The following is a 24434-nucleotide window of genomic DNA, read 5'->3' as shown; positions in this document are numbered from 1 at the left end:
AAGATAATTCAAATAGGAGAAAATATCTCCAAATCATACATACGTTAAAGTTCTAGTATTCAGAATATATAAAAAATCATAACTCAAAAAGATAATGAACCCTATTAAAATGGGCAGATTTTAATAGACATTTCTCCAAAGAAGATATACAAATGGCCAATAAACACACAAAAAGATGATTAGCATCCCTGTGTCATTAGGAAATGCAAATCAAAGCCACAATGAGATACCACTTTATACTCACCAGGATGTTAACAAGTGTTGATGAGGATGTACAGAAATTAGAACTCTTATACACTGTTGATGGGGATATAAAATGGGACAGCTGCTTTGAAAGTTTTCCAGCTCCTTTAAAGGTTAAACAAAGAGCTACCATATGATTTAATAATTCTATTCCTAGGTATAAGTCCAAGAGAATTGAAAAGATGTTCATACAAAAATTTGTATATAAGATATATAGAGCAGCATTATTCTTAAAGTAGAAATAATCCAAATATACACAAACTAATGGATAAATAAAATGTGGTGTATCCATAAATAAAATATTACACAGCAATAAAAAGAAACAAGTACTGATTCATGCTACAATATACTAGATGAACTTTAGCAACACACTAAGTGAAAACATGAAATGTCCAGAACAGGCAAATCCACAAAGACAGAAAGTAGATCACTGGTTGGCTAAAATTAAGGGGAAGAAGGAATTGGGAATGACTACTAATGAGTTTAGAATTACTTTGGGGGGAATGAAAATGTTCTGAAATTAGATAAATTCCAGATGAAAAACTTTGTGACTATACTAAAAACCACTAAATTGTACACCTTAAAATTGACTATAATGGTTTATCGAAAAATAAAACTAATGCAGACACTAACAAATTGAAATATTACTTTGCAAGACACAAAATTATTCCAAAGTGAAATCTAATAAGGGACTTTACAATCTCCAAAATTCCATTTAGTATATTCTGTGATTGTATTAACAGCAAAGATTAGATGATTAACCACTGATTTAGTATTAACTTTTAAGCAAAATACACAAAAAACTTTCTTTTTCAGTAATCATCAAAATCATGTATCAATCCATACAATCCATACCATATTCTTTTCTCAGAATCACAAGCAACATTAAAATATAAACCTTCATAGGTAGGGTAAAGGCTCTTCTGAATCACTTTTAGCCATGGCAGCTCTGTACAGACTCATGGTGACATGTTATATACAGTCTTCTTAGAACCTGTCTTCTTCATTTTTACTTTTGTATCACTTTTAGGACCAAAAGCAAAGGCAGACTGAAGAATACTGGGGCTTTACCTGTATTTCACATTTGATTATTATTTTTTCTTTCAATGAATCATATCATTAGGTAAATTAATCAACTCGAATATGTTTGGAAATCTTTCAGCATACAGAAGTTTGCAGCCAGTGACAGCTTTTCAAAGTGAAAAAATCAGTTATAACAATTTCTACTTGCTTTAAAATTCTGTACTTTAGTCTGAGAAATGTGTCAATCACCACTACCTTTTAAGCATTGTTAGAAAACCTTCAGCGTAGCCAGTTTGACTCAATTTGTAGTATGTCAGCCTGCAGACTGAAGGGTTCTGGGTTCAATTCCAGTCCAGGGCACGTACTTTGGTTGCACGCTCAATCCCTGGCCCTGGTCAGGGCGTATGTGGCAGGCAACCAATCAATGTGTCCCTTTCATATTAATGTTTCTCTCTCTCTCTTCCTCCCTCTACCTTCCATGCTCTCTAAAAATCAATGGAAAAATATCCTTGGATATTTTAAAGTACAGTGTGGGGACCTGCCAATGCAACTAACTCATCTGAGGTGACAAGTAGATGAGCAGATAAATGCTGTGTTTAGCTAAATTTGCCCACACCCAGGCAATGACAAACATTAATAAGTCTCAACCCTACATGGTAGCTGGCAAGTTTCTGCTGACATCAATAAGACATACTCTATTATTTGTTAAGACATACTCTAGATTTTAAAAAGTATATCTATCAACAAATAAATAAAAGATTCATATGAAAACTGAGAAAGTAAAATAAATTCACAACCAGAACTTATTTTTAGCACTTTAATCTCTATCAATCCTACTATGTAGGCTTTGAGATCATGGTGCTACTCTCTAAATGATGAATAGAAAAATGGTCTTATCCATTTAAGAGCTTATGGAGAACTATGTTGGCTAGACAATTAACCATTAGGGGAAAAGGATAAAAAAGAATTTGGGCCGGGACCGGTTTGGCTCAATGGATAGAGCGTCGGCTTGGGGACTGAAGGGTCCCAGGTTCGATTCCGGTCAAGGGCATGTACCTGGTTGCGGGCATATCCCCAGTAGGGGGTGTGCAAGAGGCAGCTGATCGATGACTCTCTCTCATGGATGTTTCTGACTCTCTATCTCTCTCCCTTCCTCTCTGTACAAAATCAATAAAATATATTTTAAAAAATTAAAAAAAAAAGTAAGAATTGATCACTAGACACAACAAACATTTAAAAAAAGAAAAAGAATTTGGAACATATTATACAGAGTTCATGGGAAGAATGAAAATGATCTGTTAACTGTAAATCTGGAGTGGATCTACCTATTACATAGTCACAAACCCAAACAGGCACCCAAAATGAGGAGACAAATAAACAACCCCCAAACAAAAGAATAACAGAATTCTCCAGAAGAAGTGATAAATGAAATGAAGATAAGAAATTTATCTGAGACAGAGTTCAGAATAATGATGGTCAAGATGCTCAACAGCATGAGAAAAGATATAGTAAGTATAAAAACAGAAATAAAGAATGTAAATCTGGAAACTTCTTCACACAAACATGAAAAAAACTCAAGACACAGAATTAGGATTTCTAATCTTTCCTTTATATATGCTTATAGGCAATTATAGTAAGAGAAAGACAGCCCTAGCCAGTTTGGCTCAGTGAACAGACTATCAGCCCGCAAACTGAAAGGTCTCGGGTTCAATTCCTGACAGGTTCCCCAGCCCTGGTCGGGGTGCATGCAGGAGGCAACCAATCGATGTGTCTCTCTCACATAGATGTTTCTCTCTGTCTCTCCTTTCCACTCTCTCTAAAAATCAATGGGAAAATATCCTCCGGTGAAGATTAACAAAACGAGATTGAGAGAGACAGAGAGAGAGAGAGAGAGAGAGAGAGAGAGAGAGAGGGAGGGAGGGAGGGAGGGAGGGAGGGAGGGAGGGAGAGAGAGAGAGAGAGAGAGAGAGAGAGAGAGAGAGAGAGAGAGAAGTCAAGGATATTTCCTTTAGGACTATTTTAACTTGGTTTACAAATTTTTTAAATGTCTGACCTAAAAACTGGCCCAGCTCTTTTCACTTAGCATATTCATGGCACAGGTGTAACTAAATAGTTGAAGCAATCATGTAATAAGAAATCTTGAAGAAATGTGTTCTCTTTGGGCACTTTTATACATTGTTGTTAGGAGCAAAAGGCTACAATCATTTGAGTAAGCAATTTGGCAACATGTAGTGAGACCTTTGCAAATATCCATACCCTTTAATTCAAGAGTTCTATTTCTGGGAATCTATTCTAAGGAAATAATCTGAAACATTCACAGTAATCTTCTTCCAAGCATTATTATTTACCATAGTGAAAAATGGGAAACAATCAAATAGGCCCGAACAGGGAAATGATTAAAAATTATGGTACATCCCTAAGACACAGAATATTATATTGTAGTTATTTCAAAATATTTACCAAGAATGTGTTTTCACTTTTTGTAATGTGGATTTATGTCTTATTTTAAAATAATATATATTCATTGTTAAAGAAAATTTAAGAAAGTGGAAATGGAAAATTGAAATCTCTCATTCTCTTAATACAGGCTGGGGCAAAAGTAGGCTTACAGTTGTTCACGTGTAAAATAACACAATAATAAATAATAATATAAGAATAAACTCTGTTTCATGTACTCATGAGCCTACTTTTGTCACACCCTATATTCTATCCCTAACTCCAAAAATTAATTATTAAGGTTTTTTTTGGAAAATATATTTTTATTGATTTCAGAGAGGAAGGGAGAGGAAGAGATAGAAACATCATTGATCAGCTGCCTCCTACCCGCCCCCTACTGGGGGGTCGAGCCCGTAAATCAGGTAAATGCCCTGGACTGGAATTGAACCTGGGACCCTCTGGCCTGCAGGCCAATGCCCTATCCAATGAGCCAAACCGGCTAGGGCACTATTAAGTTTTTAAGTGTGTATAATTTCTAAAAATTTTCTAGACATATATAAACTTATTTAACAAACATTTATATATTGGTAATCCTTTGGTTTTGTTTTTAACACAAGTGGGGAACTAAGCTTGCTGTTCTTCAATTTGCTTCTGACCCTTATTTTAGCTTTTGTTCTGTATCAGCACATATACAGCGAGTGGCCAGATTATTATGATCTCTGAATGCATAATAATCTGGCCACTCAGTGTATATCCTATATAATAAAAGGCTAATATGCAAATTGTCCCCTTGACTAGAAGAAGTTCAACCAGCAGGCAGGCCAGCCAACTGCCCATGTCCCCTCTCCCCTGGCCAGGCTGGCTGGACCATACCCATGCATGAATTCATGCACCAGGCCTCTAATAAATACATACATACACCGAGTGGCCAGATTATTATATGTTCAGAGATCATAATAATCTGGCCACTCAATGTAAATCAACTTCATTTTAAATGGATGTTTCAATATATTTCAGTTCCTGGATTGATATTTAGGTTGACTAGAGTTTTTTTCTTACAAGCAATGCTATAACTAACATATTTGGATATATAACTTAATGTACTAGTGTAAATATATCAGTTTCTACAAGTAGAATTTCAAATTTTTAGGCATTCAAAGTTATTGCCGAATCACCCACCACCTACCTCTCCAAACCATTCAAAATACTGGATACTAGCAACCTTTAAATCTCTGCCAATCTGGAATATAAATGTTTTAATTTGCATGTCTATAAGTATGAATAAAATTAAACTACTTTTTTATTGCCTGGCTCATCTTTTCCTTACAGGCATATAAGAGTCTTTGGTACAGTCAGGAAATTAGCCCTTTATTATATATGTTGTAAAAAATATTTTTCAGTTTGTTGTTGTCATTTAACAGTGCTTATAATATTTTTTACAGTCTAGAAAATTTCTCTATTCTTTCCATTAGGAATCTTGGATTTTTAAAAAAATATATATTTTTATTGACTTGGGAGAGAGAGAGAGGGGGAGAGGGGCAAAGAGAGAGAGAGAGAAACATTAATGATGAGAGAGAATCAATGATTGGCCGCCTTCTGCATGCACTACACGGCGGATTAAGCTCACAATCCGGGCATGTGCCCTGACCAGGAATCGAACCGTGACTTCCTGGTTCCTAGGTCGATGGTCAATCACTGAGTCATGCCAGCTGGGCAGGGATCTTGGATTTTATGTATATTTAAAAGGTCCTTCCCATTTCAAATATGACAGTGATTATTGCTGCATGGTAGAATTATATATGATTTTCTCTTCTGTAATTTCCAATTTTTCTACAATTACTTGAATTATTTTTACACACAATAACTTTATAATCAGCAATCATGCATTACTTTTATAATCAGAAGAAAATAAAATTTATTAAAATATACTTAAAATTTTTCTTAAGTTTTTGATAGTATTAGACCAGAGGTTCCCAAACTTGTTTGTGCCGTAGACCCCTTGCCATGTTTTTTGGTTTTGGGTAGACCCCCTACTTACCTGATATTGATTTTTTTGTAAATTTCTAACTGTAGTGAAGTTTAGTGTTAAAATTTAATAAAAAATAATGTACCTACTTTTCTCCCGCATTCTCAAACAAAATAACACTGATTCACTATAATTTGTATGATAAACTACCAGTTTATATTTTTTTAAATATTTTCTCAGCACTTTCCTATTCAAGATTCAGGAAACGAATGAACGTATTTTTCTCACATTCATATTTATAGAGTGACGAATTGAACAAGTCGGTGCAAGTTTGCGAAGCTTTGAGACAAAAATTGGCAAGAATGTTTACTGCGTGTATGCTTTTAACAAGATGATACTGGTATATCATTATGTGCAGGTTTTTATCCTACAACTTACACAATTTTATAAACATATATAATAAATTTTTTACTTCATAGGTACTTTTATAAATAATTTATATGTTTTTATATTATAAGATAATATGATGTAAGTAAATAGGTACTATCAGTGTATGTTGAGATCCACTATCGTGGACGCCCATTTTCATTTCATGGACCCCCAAATTTTTTTTTCGCTGACGTAGACCCCTTGCAGGTTGTCATAGACCCCTGGGGGTCGATATAGACCACTTTGGGAATCACTGTATTAGACCTATTTTGATTCTAACTCTAAGGCAGAGTTTTGCATTTTCTTTTAACTCTATTGACATGAATGACATGATAGAAAAAAATTTATACTGACAGATAAGAGTCTATTGAAAGCAAGAATTATTGTTCCATTTGGGAAGTTCATTTGAGTAGTAATCACAATAATACACTTATTAAGTACTTACTATGTGCCAAGCTTACATACATTAAATTATTTACTGTTCATAACATCTTTATAAGATAGGTACTGTTATTATTTCCTTTTTACATGCTGGGAAACTAAGGCACAAAGAGGGTAACTTGCTCAAATTATGTAAGGTACTAAGTGGCAGAGTCAGTATTGGAATTCAAAGGGTCTTCTGGCCCGGAGCAGCAGCATCCAGGCCCGGAACAGCCAGACCGGGAGCGGCCAGGCCCAGAGCAGTCGGGTCGGGAGCAGCCAGGCCCGTAGTAGCAGCAGCCGGGCCTGGAGCAGCAGCAGCGGCCAGGCCCGGAGCAGCTGGGCCCGAACAGCTCGCTCCTTGCCTGCCCACGCCCCAGGGCTGCTTCTCAGACATGGCTGGAAACTTTTAGGGGAACTTGAGGGTCTCCTGAATCAAGTGATGAAGGCTTAGATCTGGATGTGTTGAGTTGTTGTAGCGCTGGGGTGTTGATCTGTGAGTGCCTTGTGTGGGGTCTGGATGAGGTTTGTTGATCTATTTGGATGTGTCTTTTGTTTGAAGTGTATCCTTAGGCATGTGGAGGTATTATTGATTTGAGAAAATGATAAGTAACTGATTTGCTATCTGAAAAATTTAAAGTTCTGAAAGTTTAAGGTCTCTTGCCAAAAAGAGGTTTTGAAGCTAACACCTAATTTTAATGGAGAAAGGGAATGACAAGCCCTTCCCACCCAGAACAGGTAATCCAATTCCAGCCAGCAGCTATCTTTAAACAATGTGTCCATTTATAATACATTTGAATGGCTACACCTTTTGATAGCCTAAGGGCAAGTTTACATGTAAACAAGTTTGCTTCTCAGTTCCCAGGGCAGAAAAAACAAGTTTTAAAATTATTAGATTTTAAAATTTATTCTTAAAAATATAAAAGTTTATTAATTTTTAAAAAAAACACAAGGAAATTAAAAAACCTGATGAACAATATTAACTGTTGATTATAATAGAATCAGAGATACGGGAGGGGAGTGGATGACAATTGTGGGGGGGGGGAGTGGTGGATGCAGGAAAAGACTGAACATAAACTGTGCACCTATGGATGAGAACAATGGGGGGTGGGGAAAGGGCAGAGGGTGGGGTGGGAACCTGGTTGAGGGGGAAAAAATGAGGAACTTTTGTAATAATATAAACAATAAAGATTGATTTAAAAAAATAAAAATAAATAAATAAATAAATAAATAAGAAAGAAAAATAAGACATCCCCTAAAAATAAGACCTAGCGCATCTTTGGGAACAAAATAATATAAGACACTGTCTTCTTTTCAGGGAAACAGGGTATGTGTTTCCTCTTTCACTTTGCCTTTGTCAATGTTACTGCCTCAAAGGCTCCTTCAAGTGCCTAAGAGACGAAAATATGTTCCACTTGCTTTTTTTTTTTTTTTTTTAAAGGATTAAAAAGTACATACTTGACTATAAAAAAGTAGGCATAAATATAAAAAGGCATATAAAGAAGTTTCTGTAAATCAACCTTCTTCTTAGTACTTGTATTTTCTGAGTGTAAATGGCAAAGTATTCTAGTAGAGTCTCAGAAACCACTTTTAAGTCGGCAGCAATTTTTAAGAAATAAGAGTTTACAGATGAATGACCATAGATTGCCAGCAGTAAGAGCCACAAGCTTGAAACCTCAGAGCTCTCCACAAACTAATTTTGATGTTTTTAAGGATTTACTATATAAAATTAGCCTCAATTTTTTAATTTTCTGAACTGTAAAATGCGGATTAAAATAATTGTTCACGACTGCTACAAAAATCATTATATTCCTATTAGAAACTACTATGCCAACTATAAACCGATTGAAAAAAATTATTACCTTACAAAAAAAACCCTGCTTAGGTTAATTTACAAACATGTTTGAAAAAAACAAATGTGAATAATGAATGATGAATGAATCTTGATAATATATGCTGAAGATTTTCAAATAAGGGATGTGACCTACAAGGAAATGACAGAGTAAATGCAAAGTAGAAAGTTAGCTATGGGTTACAAAAAGGGCTGACCTGGCCCCTGATTATGTGGACTTTTTAATCTCTCATTCTTGCTCACCCTGTAAGAGCCACTTATTTTCCAGAGATGAAAACAAGAAATCTAAATTGAGCAGTTGGTCGCTATGGCACCTTTAAGAGCTTTATTTCTAGAGGAAGGAAAAATGGGGAGCTATGAGATGCCAAGAAGATCACAAGTGGGTACAATAAATAGTTTCTAGAGATTTGGAATAACAAAATAAAGCTTGTACTTACAACTTGAGACTCACGAACTTTAGGAAACATCTTGGCAACATTGAGCCCATCAACAACGACATCGAAAGGAGGACAATGTTCCACAAAGTTCTGAAATCTCTTTAGTTCCTAAAAGAGAAAAATCAGACAGAACATTAATAAAGACATAGGGCTTTTTTATAAACATACTGCTACCAGAGGCCCGGTGCACAAAATCCATACACAGGGGGAGGTGGAGGTGTCCCTCAGCCCAGCCTGCACCCTCTCCAATCTGGGACCCCTCGGGGAATGTCCAGCTGCTCGTTTAAGCCCAATTCCAGTAGGATCGGACCTAAACGGGAGGTTGGACATCCCTCTTGCAATCTAGAACTGCTGGTTCCCAACTGCTCACCTGCTTGCCTTCCTGATTGCCCCTAACCACTTCTGCCTGCCACCCTGATCACCCACTAACCACTCCCCTGCCAGCCTGATTGATACCTAACTGCTCCCTTGCCAGCCTGTTTGCCCCTAACTGCCCTCCCCTGCAGGCCTGGGTTCCCCCTAACTGCCCTTTTCTGCAGGCCCAGTCATCCCCAACTTCCCTCCTCTGCTGGCCTGATCGCCCACAACTGCCCTCCCTTGCAGGCCTAGTCTCTCCCAACTGCGTCCCTTGCTGGCTATCTTGTGATGGCCATCTTGTGTTCACATGGGGGCAGTAATCTTTGACCACATGGGGGCAGCAATCTTGGGTTGGAGTGACAGTCAATTTGCATATCATTCTTTTATTACATAGGATAGGATAGAGGCCTGGTGCACAGGTGGGGGCCAGCTGGTTTGCCTTGAAGGATGTCCCGGATCAGGGCAGGGGTTCCCTTAGGGAGTGGAGTGGCCTGGGCAAGGGGCCTGTGGTTGTTTGCAGGCTGGCCACACCCTCTGGCAATCAGTGGGACACACCCCGAGGGCTCCCAGACTGCAGAAAGGGTGCAGGCCAGGCTGAGGGATGCCCCTTGCCCCAGTGCTAGTCATGCACCAGGTGCTAGTACTTTATTTATTTATTTATTTTAAATACATTTTATTGATTTTGTACAGAGAGGAAGGGAGAGAGATAGAGAGTTAGAAACATCGATGAGAGAGAGTCATCAATCAGCTGCCTCTTGCACACCCCTTACTGGGGATATGCCCGCAACCAAGGTACATGCTCTTGACCGGAATCGAACCCGGGACCCTTCAGTCCCCAAGCCGACGCTCTATATCCATCGAGCCAAACCGGTCTCGGCAGGCACTAGTACTTTAATAAAATTGATCAAAAAGCAAAAGAAAGAAAATCCTAACACTATATATAATATTCTTCATCTTTAAAATAGCCATTGATCCATGTGCATGCTTTCATTTCTCATTTGACTTTTCTATCCTCTTCAGCTCCAGTTGTCTGGACCAACCTCTTTCCTTTCTATTCAGCAAATCACCTTGTTTTAAAATTTCTGTTTAGAAATTTCTAAACAGAAATTTTAAGAAAGTTCCAATTAATATCAAAACTAAATATTGGTTAGAATAGGGATACTATTTTTTATAAATGAAAATAAAGCTATCATATAATATGATAATAAAGTTTACATATAATATGACTGTTTTTGTTTTACTCTGAATGAATCAAGGGAAACAAAACAAGAGCACTAACTTTATAAAATTCAGGTTTCTAGTCTGGGACTCTGTAATACTTCCTTCCGGTGAGCCTCTAAAATGCTCACTTTTCCAACTACCCAAATTTACGTATGCCATTGCAGTCAAAAGCCTCTTAGTGGATCATGCTGAAAAGGCACAACAAAGAGTTGACCTAGTGAGATAGCAAACTATGGCATAGGGCATTTCCAATTTGCAAGCTTAGTTGTTTTAATGGAGGGCAAATTTAAACAAAGAACAAATATTTTTTTGTATGGCAACTGCTGGGATTGTGCTTGATTAAAGATTGGTTAATGATCTAGCATATAAAGATCCACAAATCCATACCATCCAATTATTTGAAGTATATAATTCAGTTCACAGGTTTTTGCAACATCACAATCGATTTTTAGAACATTCTTCAAGGTTCATCCAGAAGACAAGGACTACTATCTTCAAAGTGTTCAAGAAAAATACTAAAATTTATATAGTTAAACTATCATTCAAGTAAATATTTTCAGACAAAGAATAAAACAGTTTACTACTCTTATCCTGTTTAAGAATGATATTCAGGAAGATGCCCAAAAGAAAGTATAGGAGTCAATGAGAATGTGAGGGCAGGAGTTATATAGATGTGGTGTCACTGACATGCAAGTGGTAGAAAAAAACCAGAGTAGTGGTTAAAAATGGACAAGAAGAGAGGTAGAGTAGGAGGAGAGGAAGGAAGCCCTGGGAAACACCAGGAACTTAGGGGTTAGGCAGAGAACATTTTTATATTACTGTCTTCTTTCTATAAAAGGATAAACTCAGTTTTATTTATTAAGAAAGAGCAATGAGCTGTAAGGACAGAACAGCAAGAGATGCAAAGGGATCTGGAAAATATATATATAAACTTAAGAAAAAACAAAATCCAACAGCAAAATTAAATCTTCATCAGAATTAACATACTAGAACATATTGTGAAATGCAGCACAAACGTTGACACATTCTATTAGAATGCAGAGGAAAAGGAAAAAAAGAGAATTATTAAGAGAAGAATGTTATAGATACCAAGGCCAAAGGATAGAGCTCCAACTGAAATCTCACAAAGATGTTTCCAAGGAATAAATCAAAACAAAAAGGTGAGAACTAACCACTAACATATCCTAAGTGAAAGAAGTCAATCTCAGGAGACCATACATTTATATTAATTATTCAGTTTATATGAAATATACAGAATAGGTAAATCTACAGACAGAAAGTAGATTAGTAGTTGCTGTGTCGGAATGGAGAATGACTGCTAATGAATAGGTACTAGCACCACTCTCCCTTGCCTCTCCATTTTAGCTATGGTAAAAGGAAAAAGCCTTTCTAATGAGATGGCATTTGAACAGAACTGAATGAAGTGAAGGAGCATGCTCCCTTTGGGGCAAGAGCCTTCTAGGCAGAGAAAAGAACTATCAAGGCCCTCGTTACTAAACACATTTTGCATGTTTGAGGCTTAACAACTAGGCAATCTGGAAGCTCAAGGAATAAGTATAACATCTTTAGGAATATCAATTCTTTATTACCATTATATGGGAAAGAGTAAATATATGTAAAAACAATTCTAAAAGTTAATCAAAAGTTTTAAATTTGCTACCTTATTCAAGTTCTTAATAGAAACAATGAAGCAGATCTAATATTTGTTGTTTTGTGGTTGTTACCTAATCATAAATGAGTAGCAAAAGATTCCAAAGATGTGTGCAAAAAAAAAAAAAAAAAAGAAAGAGCCAAAACTGGTTTGGCTCAGTGGATAGAGCGTCGGTCTGCGACTGAAAGGTCCCAGGTTCGATTCCGGTCAAGGGCATGTACATTGGTTGCAGGCACATCCCCAGTAGGGGGTGTGCAAGAGGCAGCTGGTTGATGTTTCTCTTTCATCGACATTTCTAGCTATCTCTCTCCCTTCCTCTCTGTAAAAAATCAATAAAATGTATTTAAAAAAAAAAAAGAGAGAGAGAGAATATTCTCTTAAAATTAAAAGAAAAAAGAAAGAAAAAGAAAGAATGGCATAGCTGTACCCTACTCATTACACATGAGGTATAGCATCTGCCATCAAAGAACTAGCTTCATAATTAGAAATGACTCTAACAACATACAAGGCAGTAGAACTTGACTCTTTTATTTATTACTCCTCCTACATTATAGATGAAAAACAAACAGGTTAATCAACTAATTTTTCTCAATAAGCGATATGAAAAGAGTCATTAAAACTTTTTTTACCCTTTCCATTTAAAAGAGGTTAAAACACTTAAATTTTTGTAGAATGATGGTCCATATGTGTATGATGGCTTACTTCTATTCTGAGACTTTGATACTAATCTCACCAGGAAGTTCAAAATAGATCTCTCATTTATTTTTAGTTAATGTCATACTCTAGGAATAACAACCAAGTAGAAACAGGAGGACTAAAATAATGTATATGTGAAACATTATATTATAAAAGAATGATTTTAGCATGTTAATTATATTCAATGTACTAAAAAAAAATCAGATAATACATATTTTCCAAAACAAAGGAGTATTAAAACAACTGACGTTAGTTATAGTGAATATGGAAAAATAGGGGAATACCAGTTATTTTGGTTGGAAGCACTGCTTTTAACGTGGGAACAACAATAAAAAATGATCTTTGCATCTGATGGCCAAATTTCTTTGTGAGCCTTCTTCAAACCAAGGATACAAATAAAGCTTAAATAAAAAGAATGCTAGCATGAATACCTTAATGAAGCTAAGGAAAGATATAAGTCACAGGTCTGGAAAATGTCACTACAATCTAACAACTAATAACCTAAAAAAAACTTATACACATTTAATAGCAAGCTATGTTTTAGGAGATTTTTTTCATTTGGTAATGATAGCTATAAATTACAATAGTGTACTATACTATTTAAAAATTCTTATAATGTGCCCTAGCTAGTTTGACTCAGTGGAAAGAGCATCGGCCTGTGGACTGAAAAGTCCCAGGTTCAATTCCGGCCAAGGGCTCGATCCCCAGTAGGGGGCATGCAGGAAGCAGCCGGTCAATGATTCTCTCTCACCATTCATGTTTCTATCTCTCTCTCCCTCTCCCTTCCTCTTTGAAATCAATAAAAAAATATATATTTAAAAAAAATACTTATAATGTTATGAGTTTTCTGATAACAGTGAGATGAAAAAACAAACTAAAAACTTCCTAAAACAATTATCTAAAAAGACTGGATAAAATATAACACAAAAGACTAAATGCATGGCTGAACTTGGAAAGAAAAAAAGAGAAAAAAAACCTCCAAGTGCCAGAGATGAAGCCAGATCTGAAAATCAAAATGGTAAGGATAAGAATTGATGCTAATTTTATCCAGGAGAGAAGTAAAGAGGAAAAATGGAATGATCATTAGCAAGCAGGGGCTTGGCTTTTGATATCACTATGGGAACAGGATAACTATCAACCTGGGGCCCAAATGAGGGGAGAAATTGGAAGTGAACTCCTGAATAAAGGAGGAATCTTTACAAATAAGCACACTGATGTCAGAACACAATGCACCAGCATCTCTATCGCTTCTGGGGGTCTAAGTAGGAGGAAAAATAAATCCCTTAATAATAGGAAACTCCAGTCTTATGTCATAAATGGGTTTGGAGTACAAATTTAGATAAACTGTGCAAGACAAAAGCATCACGCTCCACCAAAAAATTATTGAAAACTGGTTCTCTTCTAGTAATATCTCTCGGACACTTGACAGAAGCAAACACAAAACCTCCCTAGACACTATCAACAATTCAGACAACAAAGGGACCTGAATAGAAAGAGAAAGCCCCTCTAAAACTTACTCACCAATATAAAATGACAAAACCCAAGAGTAAACAATCTACCATGTGTGAGAGTCCTCTAACACAAGAGAAGGATTGGAGTCCAAAGAATTCAGGCTAAAAAAAAAATAGAAAAATCAGAGACAATTTAAAATAAGTCTGCAAGAATAATTAAAATATAAAAGAAGAACCAGAACTATAAGAAAAGGCAGAGACCATAAAAAAACTGAAGAGGAAAATTTGTAAGAGAAGTTCTAAAATTAAAATTCTAAAATAAAACTAAACGAATGGGGGGAAATCCAAATGTTTATCATCTAGTGAATAAACAAATTGTGGCACATTCATACACTGGGACACTACTCAGCAATGAATTACTGATACACATAACATAAATTCAAAAATATATTTGAAGCTAAATCTAATATATTATAAAAACAAACATGTTAAGTGAAAAAAAGACAACAATTACAGATATTATTCTATTTACATGAAATTTTTTTTAAGTAAAGACAAAATTAAAGACAGAGAGCAGATCAATAGTTGCTGTAGCAAAGGGTAAGAGCAAGGACTGACATCAAAATGGCATGATGAAACTTTTTGGGGTGATATAAGTATTCTAACACTGAACTCTGGTGATGGTCACACAAGTGTATAAATTTTCTCTAAGTCATTGAACTATATGCTTAAAATAGGTCATTTTCACGGCCTGTTAATTATTGAAACAATAGGGAAAATACTCCTAAGTGAATGGGTAGAAAGAATAGACATATCTAAAGTGAGAAGTAGTGAACTAGAGGATAGATCTGAAGAAGTTACCCAGAATACAATTTGGAAAGATAAAGAGATTAAACATATGAGAGAGATTAAGAGACATGGAGGAGAGTTGAAAGGGCCCAACAAAATCTCATAGTAATTTCAAGAGAAGCAATATTTGAAGATGAATGGGCTGAGAATTATTCGGAATTAATTCAAGATGTGAAGCCCCAAACTCAAGAAGCTCAGTGAATCCCAAGTAGGAAAAATAATACATTCACATTTACATATAATGGTGAAACAGCAGAAGTGAAAAAAATCTTAAGAGGAACAAGGAAAATAGAGGTGATCTACAATGGGACAAAAATTGGACTTAGAGCAAATTCTTTTTTTTTTTTTTTAATATATTTTATTGATTTTTCACAGAGAGGAAGGGAAAGGAATAGAGAGTTAGAAATGTCGATGAGAGAGAAACATTGACGAGCTGCCTCCTACACACAACCCCCACCGGGGATGTGCCCGCAACCAAGGTACATGCCCTTGACCGGAATCAAACCTGGGACCTTTCAGTCCACAGGCTAACACTCTATCTACTGAGCCAAACCGGTTCAGGCCGAAAGCAAATTCTTCAACAGTAGCTAAAAGAGGCCAGAAGACAATGGCCTACTATCTTCAAAGTGTTCAGGAAAAATACTAAAATTTATAAGGTTAAACTCTCATTGAAGTAAACATTTTCAGACAAAGAATAAAACAGCTTACTGTTCTTATCCTGTCACTGAAAGAATGATATTCAGGAAGATGCCCAAAAGAAAGTATAGGAGTCAATGAGAATGTGAGGGCGGGAGTTATATAGATGTGGTGTCGCTGGCATGCAGGTGGTAGAAAAAACCAGAGTAGTGGTTAAAAATGGACAAGAAGAGGGGTAGAGTAGGAGGAGAGGAAGGAAGCCCTGGGAAACACCAGAAACTTAGGAGATAGGCAGAGGACATTTTTTTTATTACTGTCTTCTTTCTATAAAAGGATAAAACCCAGTTTTATCTATTAAGAAAAAGCAATGAGCTGTAAGGACAGAACAGCAAGAGATGTAAAGGGATCTGGAAAATATATATATAAATTTAAGAAAAAACAAAATCCACCCTGGCCAGTTTGGCTCAGTGGATAGAGGATTGGCCTACAGACTCAAGGGACCCAGGTTTGATTCCAGTCAAGGGCATGTACCTTGGTGCAGGCATATCCCCAATAGGGGCTGTGCAGGAGGCAGCTGATCAATGTTTCTCTCATCAATGTTTTTAATTCTATATCCCTCTCCCTTTCTCTCTGTAAATCAATAAAATATATTTTTTAAAAGAAAAAACAAAATCCAACAGTAAAATTAAATCTTCATTAGAATATACTAGAACATGGATTATTGTGAAATGCAGAACAAACTTTGACACATACTATTAGAATGCAGAGGAAAAGAACAAAAACAAAAACAGAATGTTAATAGATATAAAGGCCAGAGAATAGAGCTCCAACTGAAATCTCATAAGGATGTTTCTAAGGAATAAGTCAAAACAAAATAATGAGAGAAGAAACCAAGATGGCGACATAGGTAAACACCTAACTGCAGCCTCACACAACTAAAATACAAAATGGACATTACCCAGAACTACAGGAAAGTTGACTGACTGGAAATTCTACAACTAGAAAGAAAGAGAAAACCAGAAGGAAAATCAGAGGAGCTGTAAAAGCCTAAGGTTTGGAGACACGTTGCGCGTGCGGAGAGGACAGAGCCGGAGAGAAGGGAGGCTGAGTGCCTGGCTGGTGTTCCCTAGCGGGAAGGAGATAAAAGTTCCAGACTGTGCTGAACCCCAGTTCCGACAGCACTGAACCCCAGTTCTGGGTGAGACCCTGGGGATCCAGACACATAAGGAGGGAGTCTGGGCTGTGAGGCGGAAACCCAGAGGAGCAGCGAAAGGCAGTCCTGGAGGCACACACATTACACACAGAGGATGGACTCTTGACTCTGCTGCAAGATTGCCCTAGCGGGAAGGAGACAAAAGCTCTGGACTGTGCTGAACCCCAGTTCCGACTGCACTGAACCCCAGTTCTAGGCCAGACCCTGGGGACCCAGGCTCATATGGAGGGAGCCTGGGCTGTAAGGTGGAAACTCAGGGGAGCGGTGAAAAGAAGTCCAGGAGGTGAGCACATTACGTGCAGAGAACGGACTGTTGACTGTGCCGCTGGATTGCCCTGGCGAGAAGGAGACAAAAGCTCTAGGCTGCTCTGAACCCCACTTCCAACCCCACTTCCAACTGAACTGAACCCAATTCTGGGCTCATTGGGGGAGAGCCTAGACTGTTTGGTAGCGGGCAAAACTCAAGGGCACCTTTCTCTCAGAGGTGCTTGCAGCGAGTACCGAAGGACCCTGAGGAACACTGAGACTCAGGAACCTCATAGGGCGGGGCTGACGGAAGCCAAGGCTGTAGACTCCACCCTGAAACTCCACCCCATCCAAGCTGAACACAGAGACTTTTAAGGCTACCAACTCAGGGAAGCTGTGAAAATGCCCAGACAAGGAAACAGGTCACAAACGAAAGAAATGGAGGAAAAAAAGTGACTGGATATAGAGTTCAAAAACACGCTTATAAGGTTTTTCAAGAATTTCCTAGAAAAGGCCGATAAAATAAACGAGAACTATGAGTATATGAAAAGGGATCAACTAGAAATAAAGAATACATTGTCTGAAATAAAAAATATTACACAGAGTCCTAAAAACAAAATGCAAGATTGCAAGAATCAAGTCAAAGATTTGGAACATAAAGAGCCAGAGGACACTCCTCCACAGAAGCAAGAAGACAAGAGAATCCAGAAAGTTGAAGATAATGTAAGAAACCTCTGGGACAACTTCAAGCGAACCAACCTCAGAATTATGGGGGTCCCAAAAGAAGAGAGAAAGCAAGATACCGAAAACATACTGGAAGAAATAGTGACAGAAAACTTCCCTACCTGGTAAAAGAAGTAGATTTACAAGTCCAGGAAGCACAGAGAGACCCTCACCAAGACACATCATTAAAATGTCAAGAACTAAAGACAAAGAGAGAATCTTAAAAGCAGCAAGAGAAAAGCATTTACTTACCTATAAGGGAATTCCCATATGATTGTCAGCTAATCTCTCAACAAACTATGCAGACCAGAAAAATGTGACCAGTTGCTTGATATTCAGGGACCACCAGGGGGGAGATGCTCAATGCAGGAGCTGCCCCCTAGTGGTCAGTGCACTTCCATAGCTAACCTCTTGCAACAAACAACCGCCTATGGTCCCTCCCCCGGGCCAGCCGGCCCCAATAGCTGGCCAGGCCAAGTGACCCTACCCATGCATGAATTCGTGCACTGGGCCTCTAGTTTATTTATAAAACAGAAGAAATAATTTATCAGTTGTATCTGCAAAAGCTATCAAAATTTACAATTTTCTCATAGCAATGAAGTAATATTTACTGTCATCTATCTTAATTTTATTGCTAATTTATAAAGAAAATAGTTTGGATTGTCTTTTTGTCCTCTTTTAATGAAAAAAAAAAAGAATAGAAAACGATAACAGAGATGGATAATATTTTAGTTCTTGGAAATTCTAAGGTAAGTAATACTAAATCTGACTCACGTTAAGTAAGCATATAGTTAATCTTTGTGCTTCACAGTATAAGAAAGTAGCCTATGGAAGCTGTCCAGATGGAAGGCATAACGGAAATGGGAAGTGATTTTACTCTGAAAAAAATTCAGTGAAAGAGTCAAGCAGTAAATAGGAGGTAAGACTACTGAGGTACAAATCTTGGGGATATCCCAGCAATAGTCATTAGCTTAAATGACGTTTCTTGTACATCTCATCAGTGATTTTCCCTTTCTTGTCTAACTTAAACAAATATTGAATAGCTTACGAACAACGCACTACTGTAAGGTGAGTCATTCTGCCAGTAATCAATGAGATTAAGAGAAATTCTATTTTCCTGTGAACTTTGACATGGTTTGCAACTGTTTTATTGTTCCTGCTAGCCATCACTGCTTATTCATGTTAGCACACCTTTTCTTCTGCTGCCAGTAATTAGGCAAGTATCAGCAAGCTAAATGTTAAGCACTCTCCCACCCTCAAAAAACATGGTGACAGGAGAAGATTTGACTTTGGGTAATGGACACACAATGCAATATACAAATCTTGTAACACAGAAACCCACACCTGAAATTTATATGATATTAACCAATGTCACCCCAATAAATTTAATAAAAAAGAAAAAAACATACATCAGACTAATAAGGAGGTAGAATTACTAGTAAGTGTAAACAGCATCTGTAATAGAATCAAAGATCTGGGTTTGCATACAGCCTTTATGGCTTAAACTGTGTGTCTCTGGCAAGTCACTGAACTTCTCTGAGCTTCAGTTTCCTCATTTGTCAAGTATATAAAATATACTTTGTAATGATTAAATAATATAATTAAATAAATGGTAACTATGATATAAGAAATGTAAAAAGAATGGCAATGTATAAAGAACAACATTTATTACACATCTACTGGATGTCAAGCATTGTGAAAAATACAAAGAAGGGAGCTCTATCCCTCAATCAGTGCATAATGTAATTGAAAAGACAAAAGATACTGATGTGAAAAACTAAGCACAAAACAAGAATACATGACACAGATTAATAGCCAAGTGTGCCCAGGGTTAATAAATGCTACAAGTTCAAAGGAAGAAAAAATAAAGACTATAGAGGTCAGGTAAGACTATGATAAAAAACTGACTTGAGAAAGCCTTGACAAAAAAAACAACAACAGGATTTGGAAACAGGAGTACAGAGCAGATAAAGGGGACAAGCAGTCCAGAGCCAATGAAGAGCCAAATCTAGCCGAAGTAGATGTGTGTAGAGGAGAGTATTAAAAGATGAGGTTTGAAAATTAGGTTTTAGAGAAACTGTGAAGGAGTTACTTTCAGGGCAGGAATGAAAAACTGCAGATTTTGGGACAAGAGAATAATGTTAATTAAGCCAGTGTTTTGAAAAGACTGATGTGGCAATGGTGTGAAGAAAAAGATGGAAGGAAAGTGTAGATATAATCCACCCCGCCCTTCCTTTGACATTGTTTCTGTAAATGCTGACTCTAATATGTAACTTGCAGATAAAAAGCATGTCTGTATAAGAATACTAGGAACTAACTTCAAAAGGTACAGACTCCAACCTCCAGTCATCCCAGCTCTGGGAGATTTGCTGACTTTCAATCATAAAACCAGCATGACGAAGACCAGGACAAAAACCAAGATGACGCACACCACACCATCACTTGACCACTTTCAAAGTCCTTATTAGAAAAGACTCTGCTGCTGTGCACGGAGAAATTTTTACCCGCTCCCTTTGATCTCTTTGTTGTTTTCCCTCTCCCTCCTTATAAACCTCTGCCTGCACTGAGGTGTTAAGATGGTCTTTGAGATGAGAGTCTCCTACCCTCATCTTATTAGGCTGTGGGCTCTCGAATAAATCATTTTTCCTTACACCACCACCTGCCTCTTGAGTACTGGTTTTCGAAGCAGCAATACAGCCAATGGGAGTAGTGGAAACAGAACAACAGAGGCAGAATTGAGAAATGCTGCTCGATAAGGTTAGTGACTGATACCTCACACAGTTTAAGGATAAAAGAGGAGTCGAAATCAGTTTGTTTCTCTCAAGTCCTTTTTAAAAAAATGTTGATGTTTTAAGAGAGAGGGGGGGAAACATTGATGGGGTTGCCTCCCACATGCACCCAGACCCGAATCAAACCCACAATTTGGGCCTGTGCCCTGACAGAGAAATGAACTGGTGACCTTTTGGTGCATGGGACGATGCTCAACCAACTGAGCCACCCCAGTCAGGGCAAAAATCAGTGATAACTTCTCCAATCTGAGTGGCAAAGAAGAAAATTAAAAAAAAAAAAAAAAAAGGAAAAAGAAAAAGAAAAAGAAACTCAGTGGTATGTGATCAAAGGCTAGAATTTGTTTGAATCAAGCTCATTATGGAATATTCACACAGAAATGTCTTACAAGCAATTGCTTATACTGATCTGGCATTTAAAAGAGTAACCAAGATTAAAAAAAACTTAGGAGTCACTTGGACAAGCAAGAATTAGAGCTGAGGAAAAAAGTCCCATTAGGAACACAGCTCTGGGTCCTCTTCCATGAGAAAAATTATACACCCTCACCACTGGGAAATGGTTCTTTCCTCTAGTGAGGAGAGGACAAGGAGTCCAGGAGAGCCCAATATTCATAAAAGTCCTCTTAAAGAAGGCATGGAGACGGTGGTATAAGTCTTTGTGAACAGTGGTGTCAACGTAGATATAAAAGATCTGTGATGCAATGTGACTTAAGATGAAGAGATCCTATTATACCTTGGATGCACACTGCTACTCGCTGCTCAGAAACTCTAGGGGCCTAGGAGAACTGTGCTGAAATTCACTGTACCTGCTTCTGCTTTGGCCATTTTCTAATAAATTCTGGTGTTCTGAGCTATATAAACTTGGTAGTTAATATAATTTTACCTTATATGTACATGTCATGTCTATCTACCAGGCTATAACCCACCTAAAACAAGGCTGCACATATATTTATACAAAATTTTACCAAAACTTCTGGGAGTTCAGCATTCTATCCTATCTAATAAAGAGGGAATATGCTAACTGATCATCGCATCCTCACAAAGATGGCGGCGCCCACAACCAATAAGGAGGGAATGTGCTAATTGACTGGCACACCCTCAAAGATAGCAGCACCCACAGCCACAAGATGGTGGCGCCCAGGCCCCTCGGCCCTGCTGGGGCAGGAGGCACGTGACATGCCTGCCTCTGGAGTCCCCCAGTCCCCTCAGTCCCCCAGCCACCCAGGGCCAGCTCAACGCATAGGCAAGTCTCAGATGGCGGCTGCCGAGGGCTGCGGAGGCTCAGGTAACCAGGACAGGCCAAGGCTTGCGCTGCTGGCAGTGGCAGCAGCAGAGGTGTGATGGGGGCATCGCCTTCCCCTGACTGCTGGATCACCACCCGCCACTGAGGGCTCCTGAACTGTGGGAGGGGCAGGCTGGGCTGAGGGACATAGTTCTACTATAAAAGTTTTATCCTAACACAACAGTGATAAATTAAAGATTTAAATACTATAATAATTTAGCTTCACTGGTGACATAGTTGACAAGGGAACATGAATGCAGTACTTTGGATCTGATCATTCAGCTCTGCTAGTTCTGAAAGTGATTTTTCAGGTTATTTTGGTACTTAATAATAATCAGTTCCTTACAAATATCAAATCATTATGTTGTACACCTTAAACTAATACAATGTTTTATGTCAATTATATCTCAATAAAACTGAAAAACTGGTGTTTAAATCAGCTGTGTGGGTAACTCAATCCTTACACATCCCACTCTTCCAATTATAATTCTCCAAAAGAAAAGCCAGCAACCCAAGGGCAGGAAATTACATTTTACTTCCCTGCAGCTGCTTCACAGCTGAGAGAAATGCAAAAGCAAAGAGGAAATGCGCCTGGAGAATTATTAACAAAGAGTGGGAATCCCCTTACTCCACATCTCCCAATTAGCACTGCTGAGGACATAGGCTCTCAGGTGCAAAATCTCTTCATAGAAGGCCTGACCACACCACAATTAGTCAATAATTGCCACCTTGCATCACAGGCAGGGGTAGAAGCACACTGGAGCATACAGATCGTCACTTCAGCTACAGTTCTCACCTCATAGTGGATTAACATTGTATAGGGTTTCTTTTCACTCCAGAACTAATGTTAATATCCCTTCTGCAAAGGAAAAGCAATGCAGTTCAGTATAAAATCTCTCTCCAGCTCTTAATCTAAAGTTCATCTCTCATGCATTTCATAATCAGAAACAGGAATAGATTACCATGTGCAAATGACATAACAATTTTCAGTATTTAAAAAAATATGTTTATTGACTTCAGAGAGGAAGAGAGAGGGAGAGATAGGAACATCAATGATGAGAGAGAATCACTGATCAGCTGCCTCCTACACACCCCATACCGGGGACCAAACCAGCAACCCAGGCCTGTGCCCTGACTGGGAATCGAACTGTGACTTCTTGGTTCATATGTTGATGCTCAAACACTGAGCCATGAAGGCGGGACCAATTTGCAGCATTTTAAAATTATTTGATTAAAGATGGGGTATTTCACTTTCTACAATGACATTTCTGAACTACTTTTGTCTTTTATAATGAATACTAGAGGCCCTATCACCGCTGTTGCACTAACCAGTCTTGAGCCGAACTTCTGGCTGAGTGGAGCTCCCCCTATGGGGAGCACACTAACCACCAGGGGCAGCTTCTGCATTGAGTGTCTGCTCCCTGGTGGTCAGTGCATGTCATAGCGACCAGTTGTTTAGACAATTTGCACATTAGGGTTTTATTATATAGGATATGTCAGGAAACTACACAAGATGCTACCTCTTCATGAAATTCATTAATGGGGCATTGCTTTATAATCTCCCTCTTCGTAACTTCTATCCTAAAAGCATATTTGTATTTATTTAATGTCAGTTTTTTAAAACAGGTTTTTACAATGTAAATTCCAAACATATAAAAAGTAGACAGAATAATATAAATCCCAATGAATCCAAACACTAACTTTATCAACTTACGACCAATTTTGTTTCTTATGTAACCCCATCTACACTCCATCCCCATTTTCGTTATTTTTTAAGCATATCTCAGACATCATTCATTTCATCCATAAATGTTTTGGTGTGTAGTTCTAAAAATATAACAAGTTTCAAAACACAACTCACTAGCATTATTACATCTAAAAAAATCCAACAATAATTTCTTAATATCTCCATCAGATCTTTTTTTTTTTTTTTAAATCCTCACCCAAAGACTTTTTCCATTGATTTTTAGAGAGTGTGGAAGGGAGGGGAAGAGACACAGAAAGAGAAACAGCAATATGAGACACATCAATTGGTTACTTCCCACATGAGCGACACTCAAGGCCTGGGGATTAAGCCTGCAACCAAGGTATGTGCTCTTGACCAGAATCAAACCCCGGACTCTTCAGTCCTCGAGTTGATACTCTAACCACTGAGTCAAACCAGCTAGGGCTTTTTGATTGTGCAAATCAAGAATTAAAGGCCACAATGGTATATGTATTATACAAAGATAATAATTTAATTAAAAAAATAAAAATAAAAAAATAAAAAAAGAATTAAAGGCTTAGGGACAACCAAGATGGCAACATAGGGTAGACACCTGAGTGCAGCCTACCACAATAATTTTGAATTTAGAACTGGAAAACGGGAAACATTGCCCTGAAGCGCCGGACGGCTAACTGAGAGGAGGCTCTAGCATCTGGGAAGGAGAGAGAAGGCACACTGAGCCTCAGGAACTGTGAAGGTGCGGAGAACTGTGCGTGCGAAAAGGCGGCCGCAGAGTTCGCTGCTAGCTTGCT

General features: G+C 37.8%; 1 protein-coding gene across 2 annotated transcripts in view; it reads right to left on the bottom strand.

Moving 5' to 3' along the window:
* The window catches only part of PRORP (protein only RNase P catalytic subunit), a 103444-nt gene that overhangs the window by 59205 nt on the left and 19805 nt on the right, over positions 1-24434 (bottom strand). For both annotated transcript variants that reach the window (XM_084874728.1, XM_084874727.1), the window contains one exon: positions 8807-8914. In XM_084874728.1, the coding sequence (XP_084730854.1) occupies positions 8807-8914 (108 nt within the window). The remainder of the gene's footprint in view (positions 1-8806; positions 8915-24434) is intronic.

The sequence above is a fragment of the Pipistrellus hanaki genome, assembly GCF_964339955.1.
Source record: "Pipistrellus hanaki genome assembly, chromosome: 1".
In the NCBI taxonomy this organism is placed as follows: domain Eukaryota; kingdom Metazoa; phylum Chordata; class Mammalia; order Chiroptera; family Vespertilionidae; genus Pipistrellus; species Pipistrellus hanaki.
The sequence above is the reverse complement of the archived record's forward strand: the minus strand, read 5'-3'. Positions and strand labels throughout refer to the sequence as shown.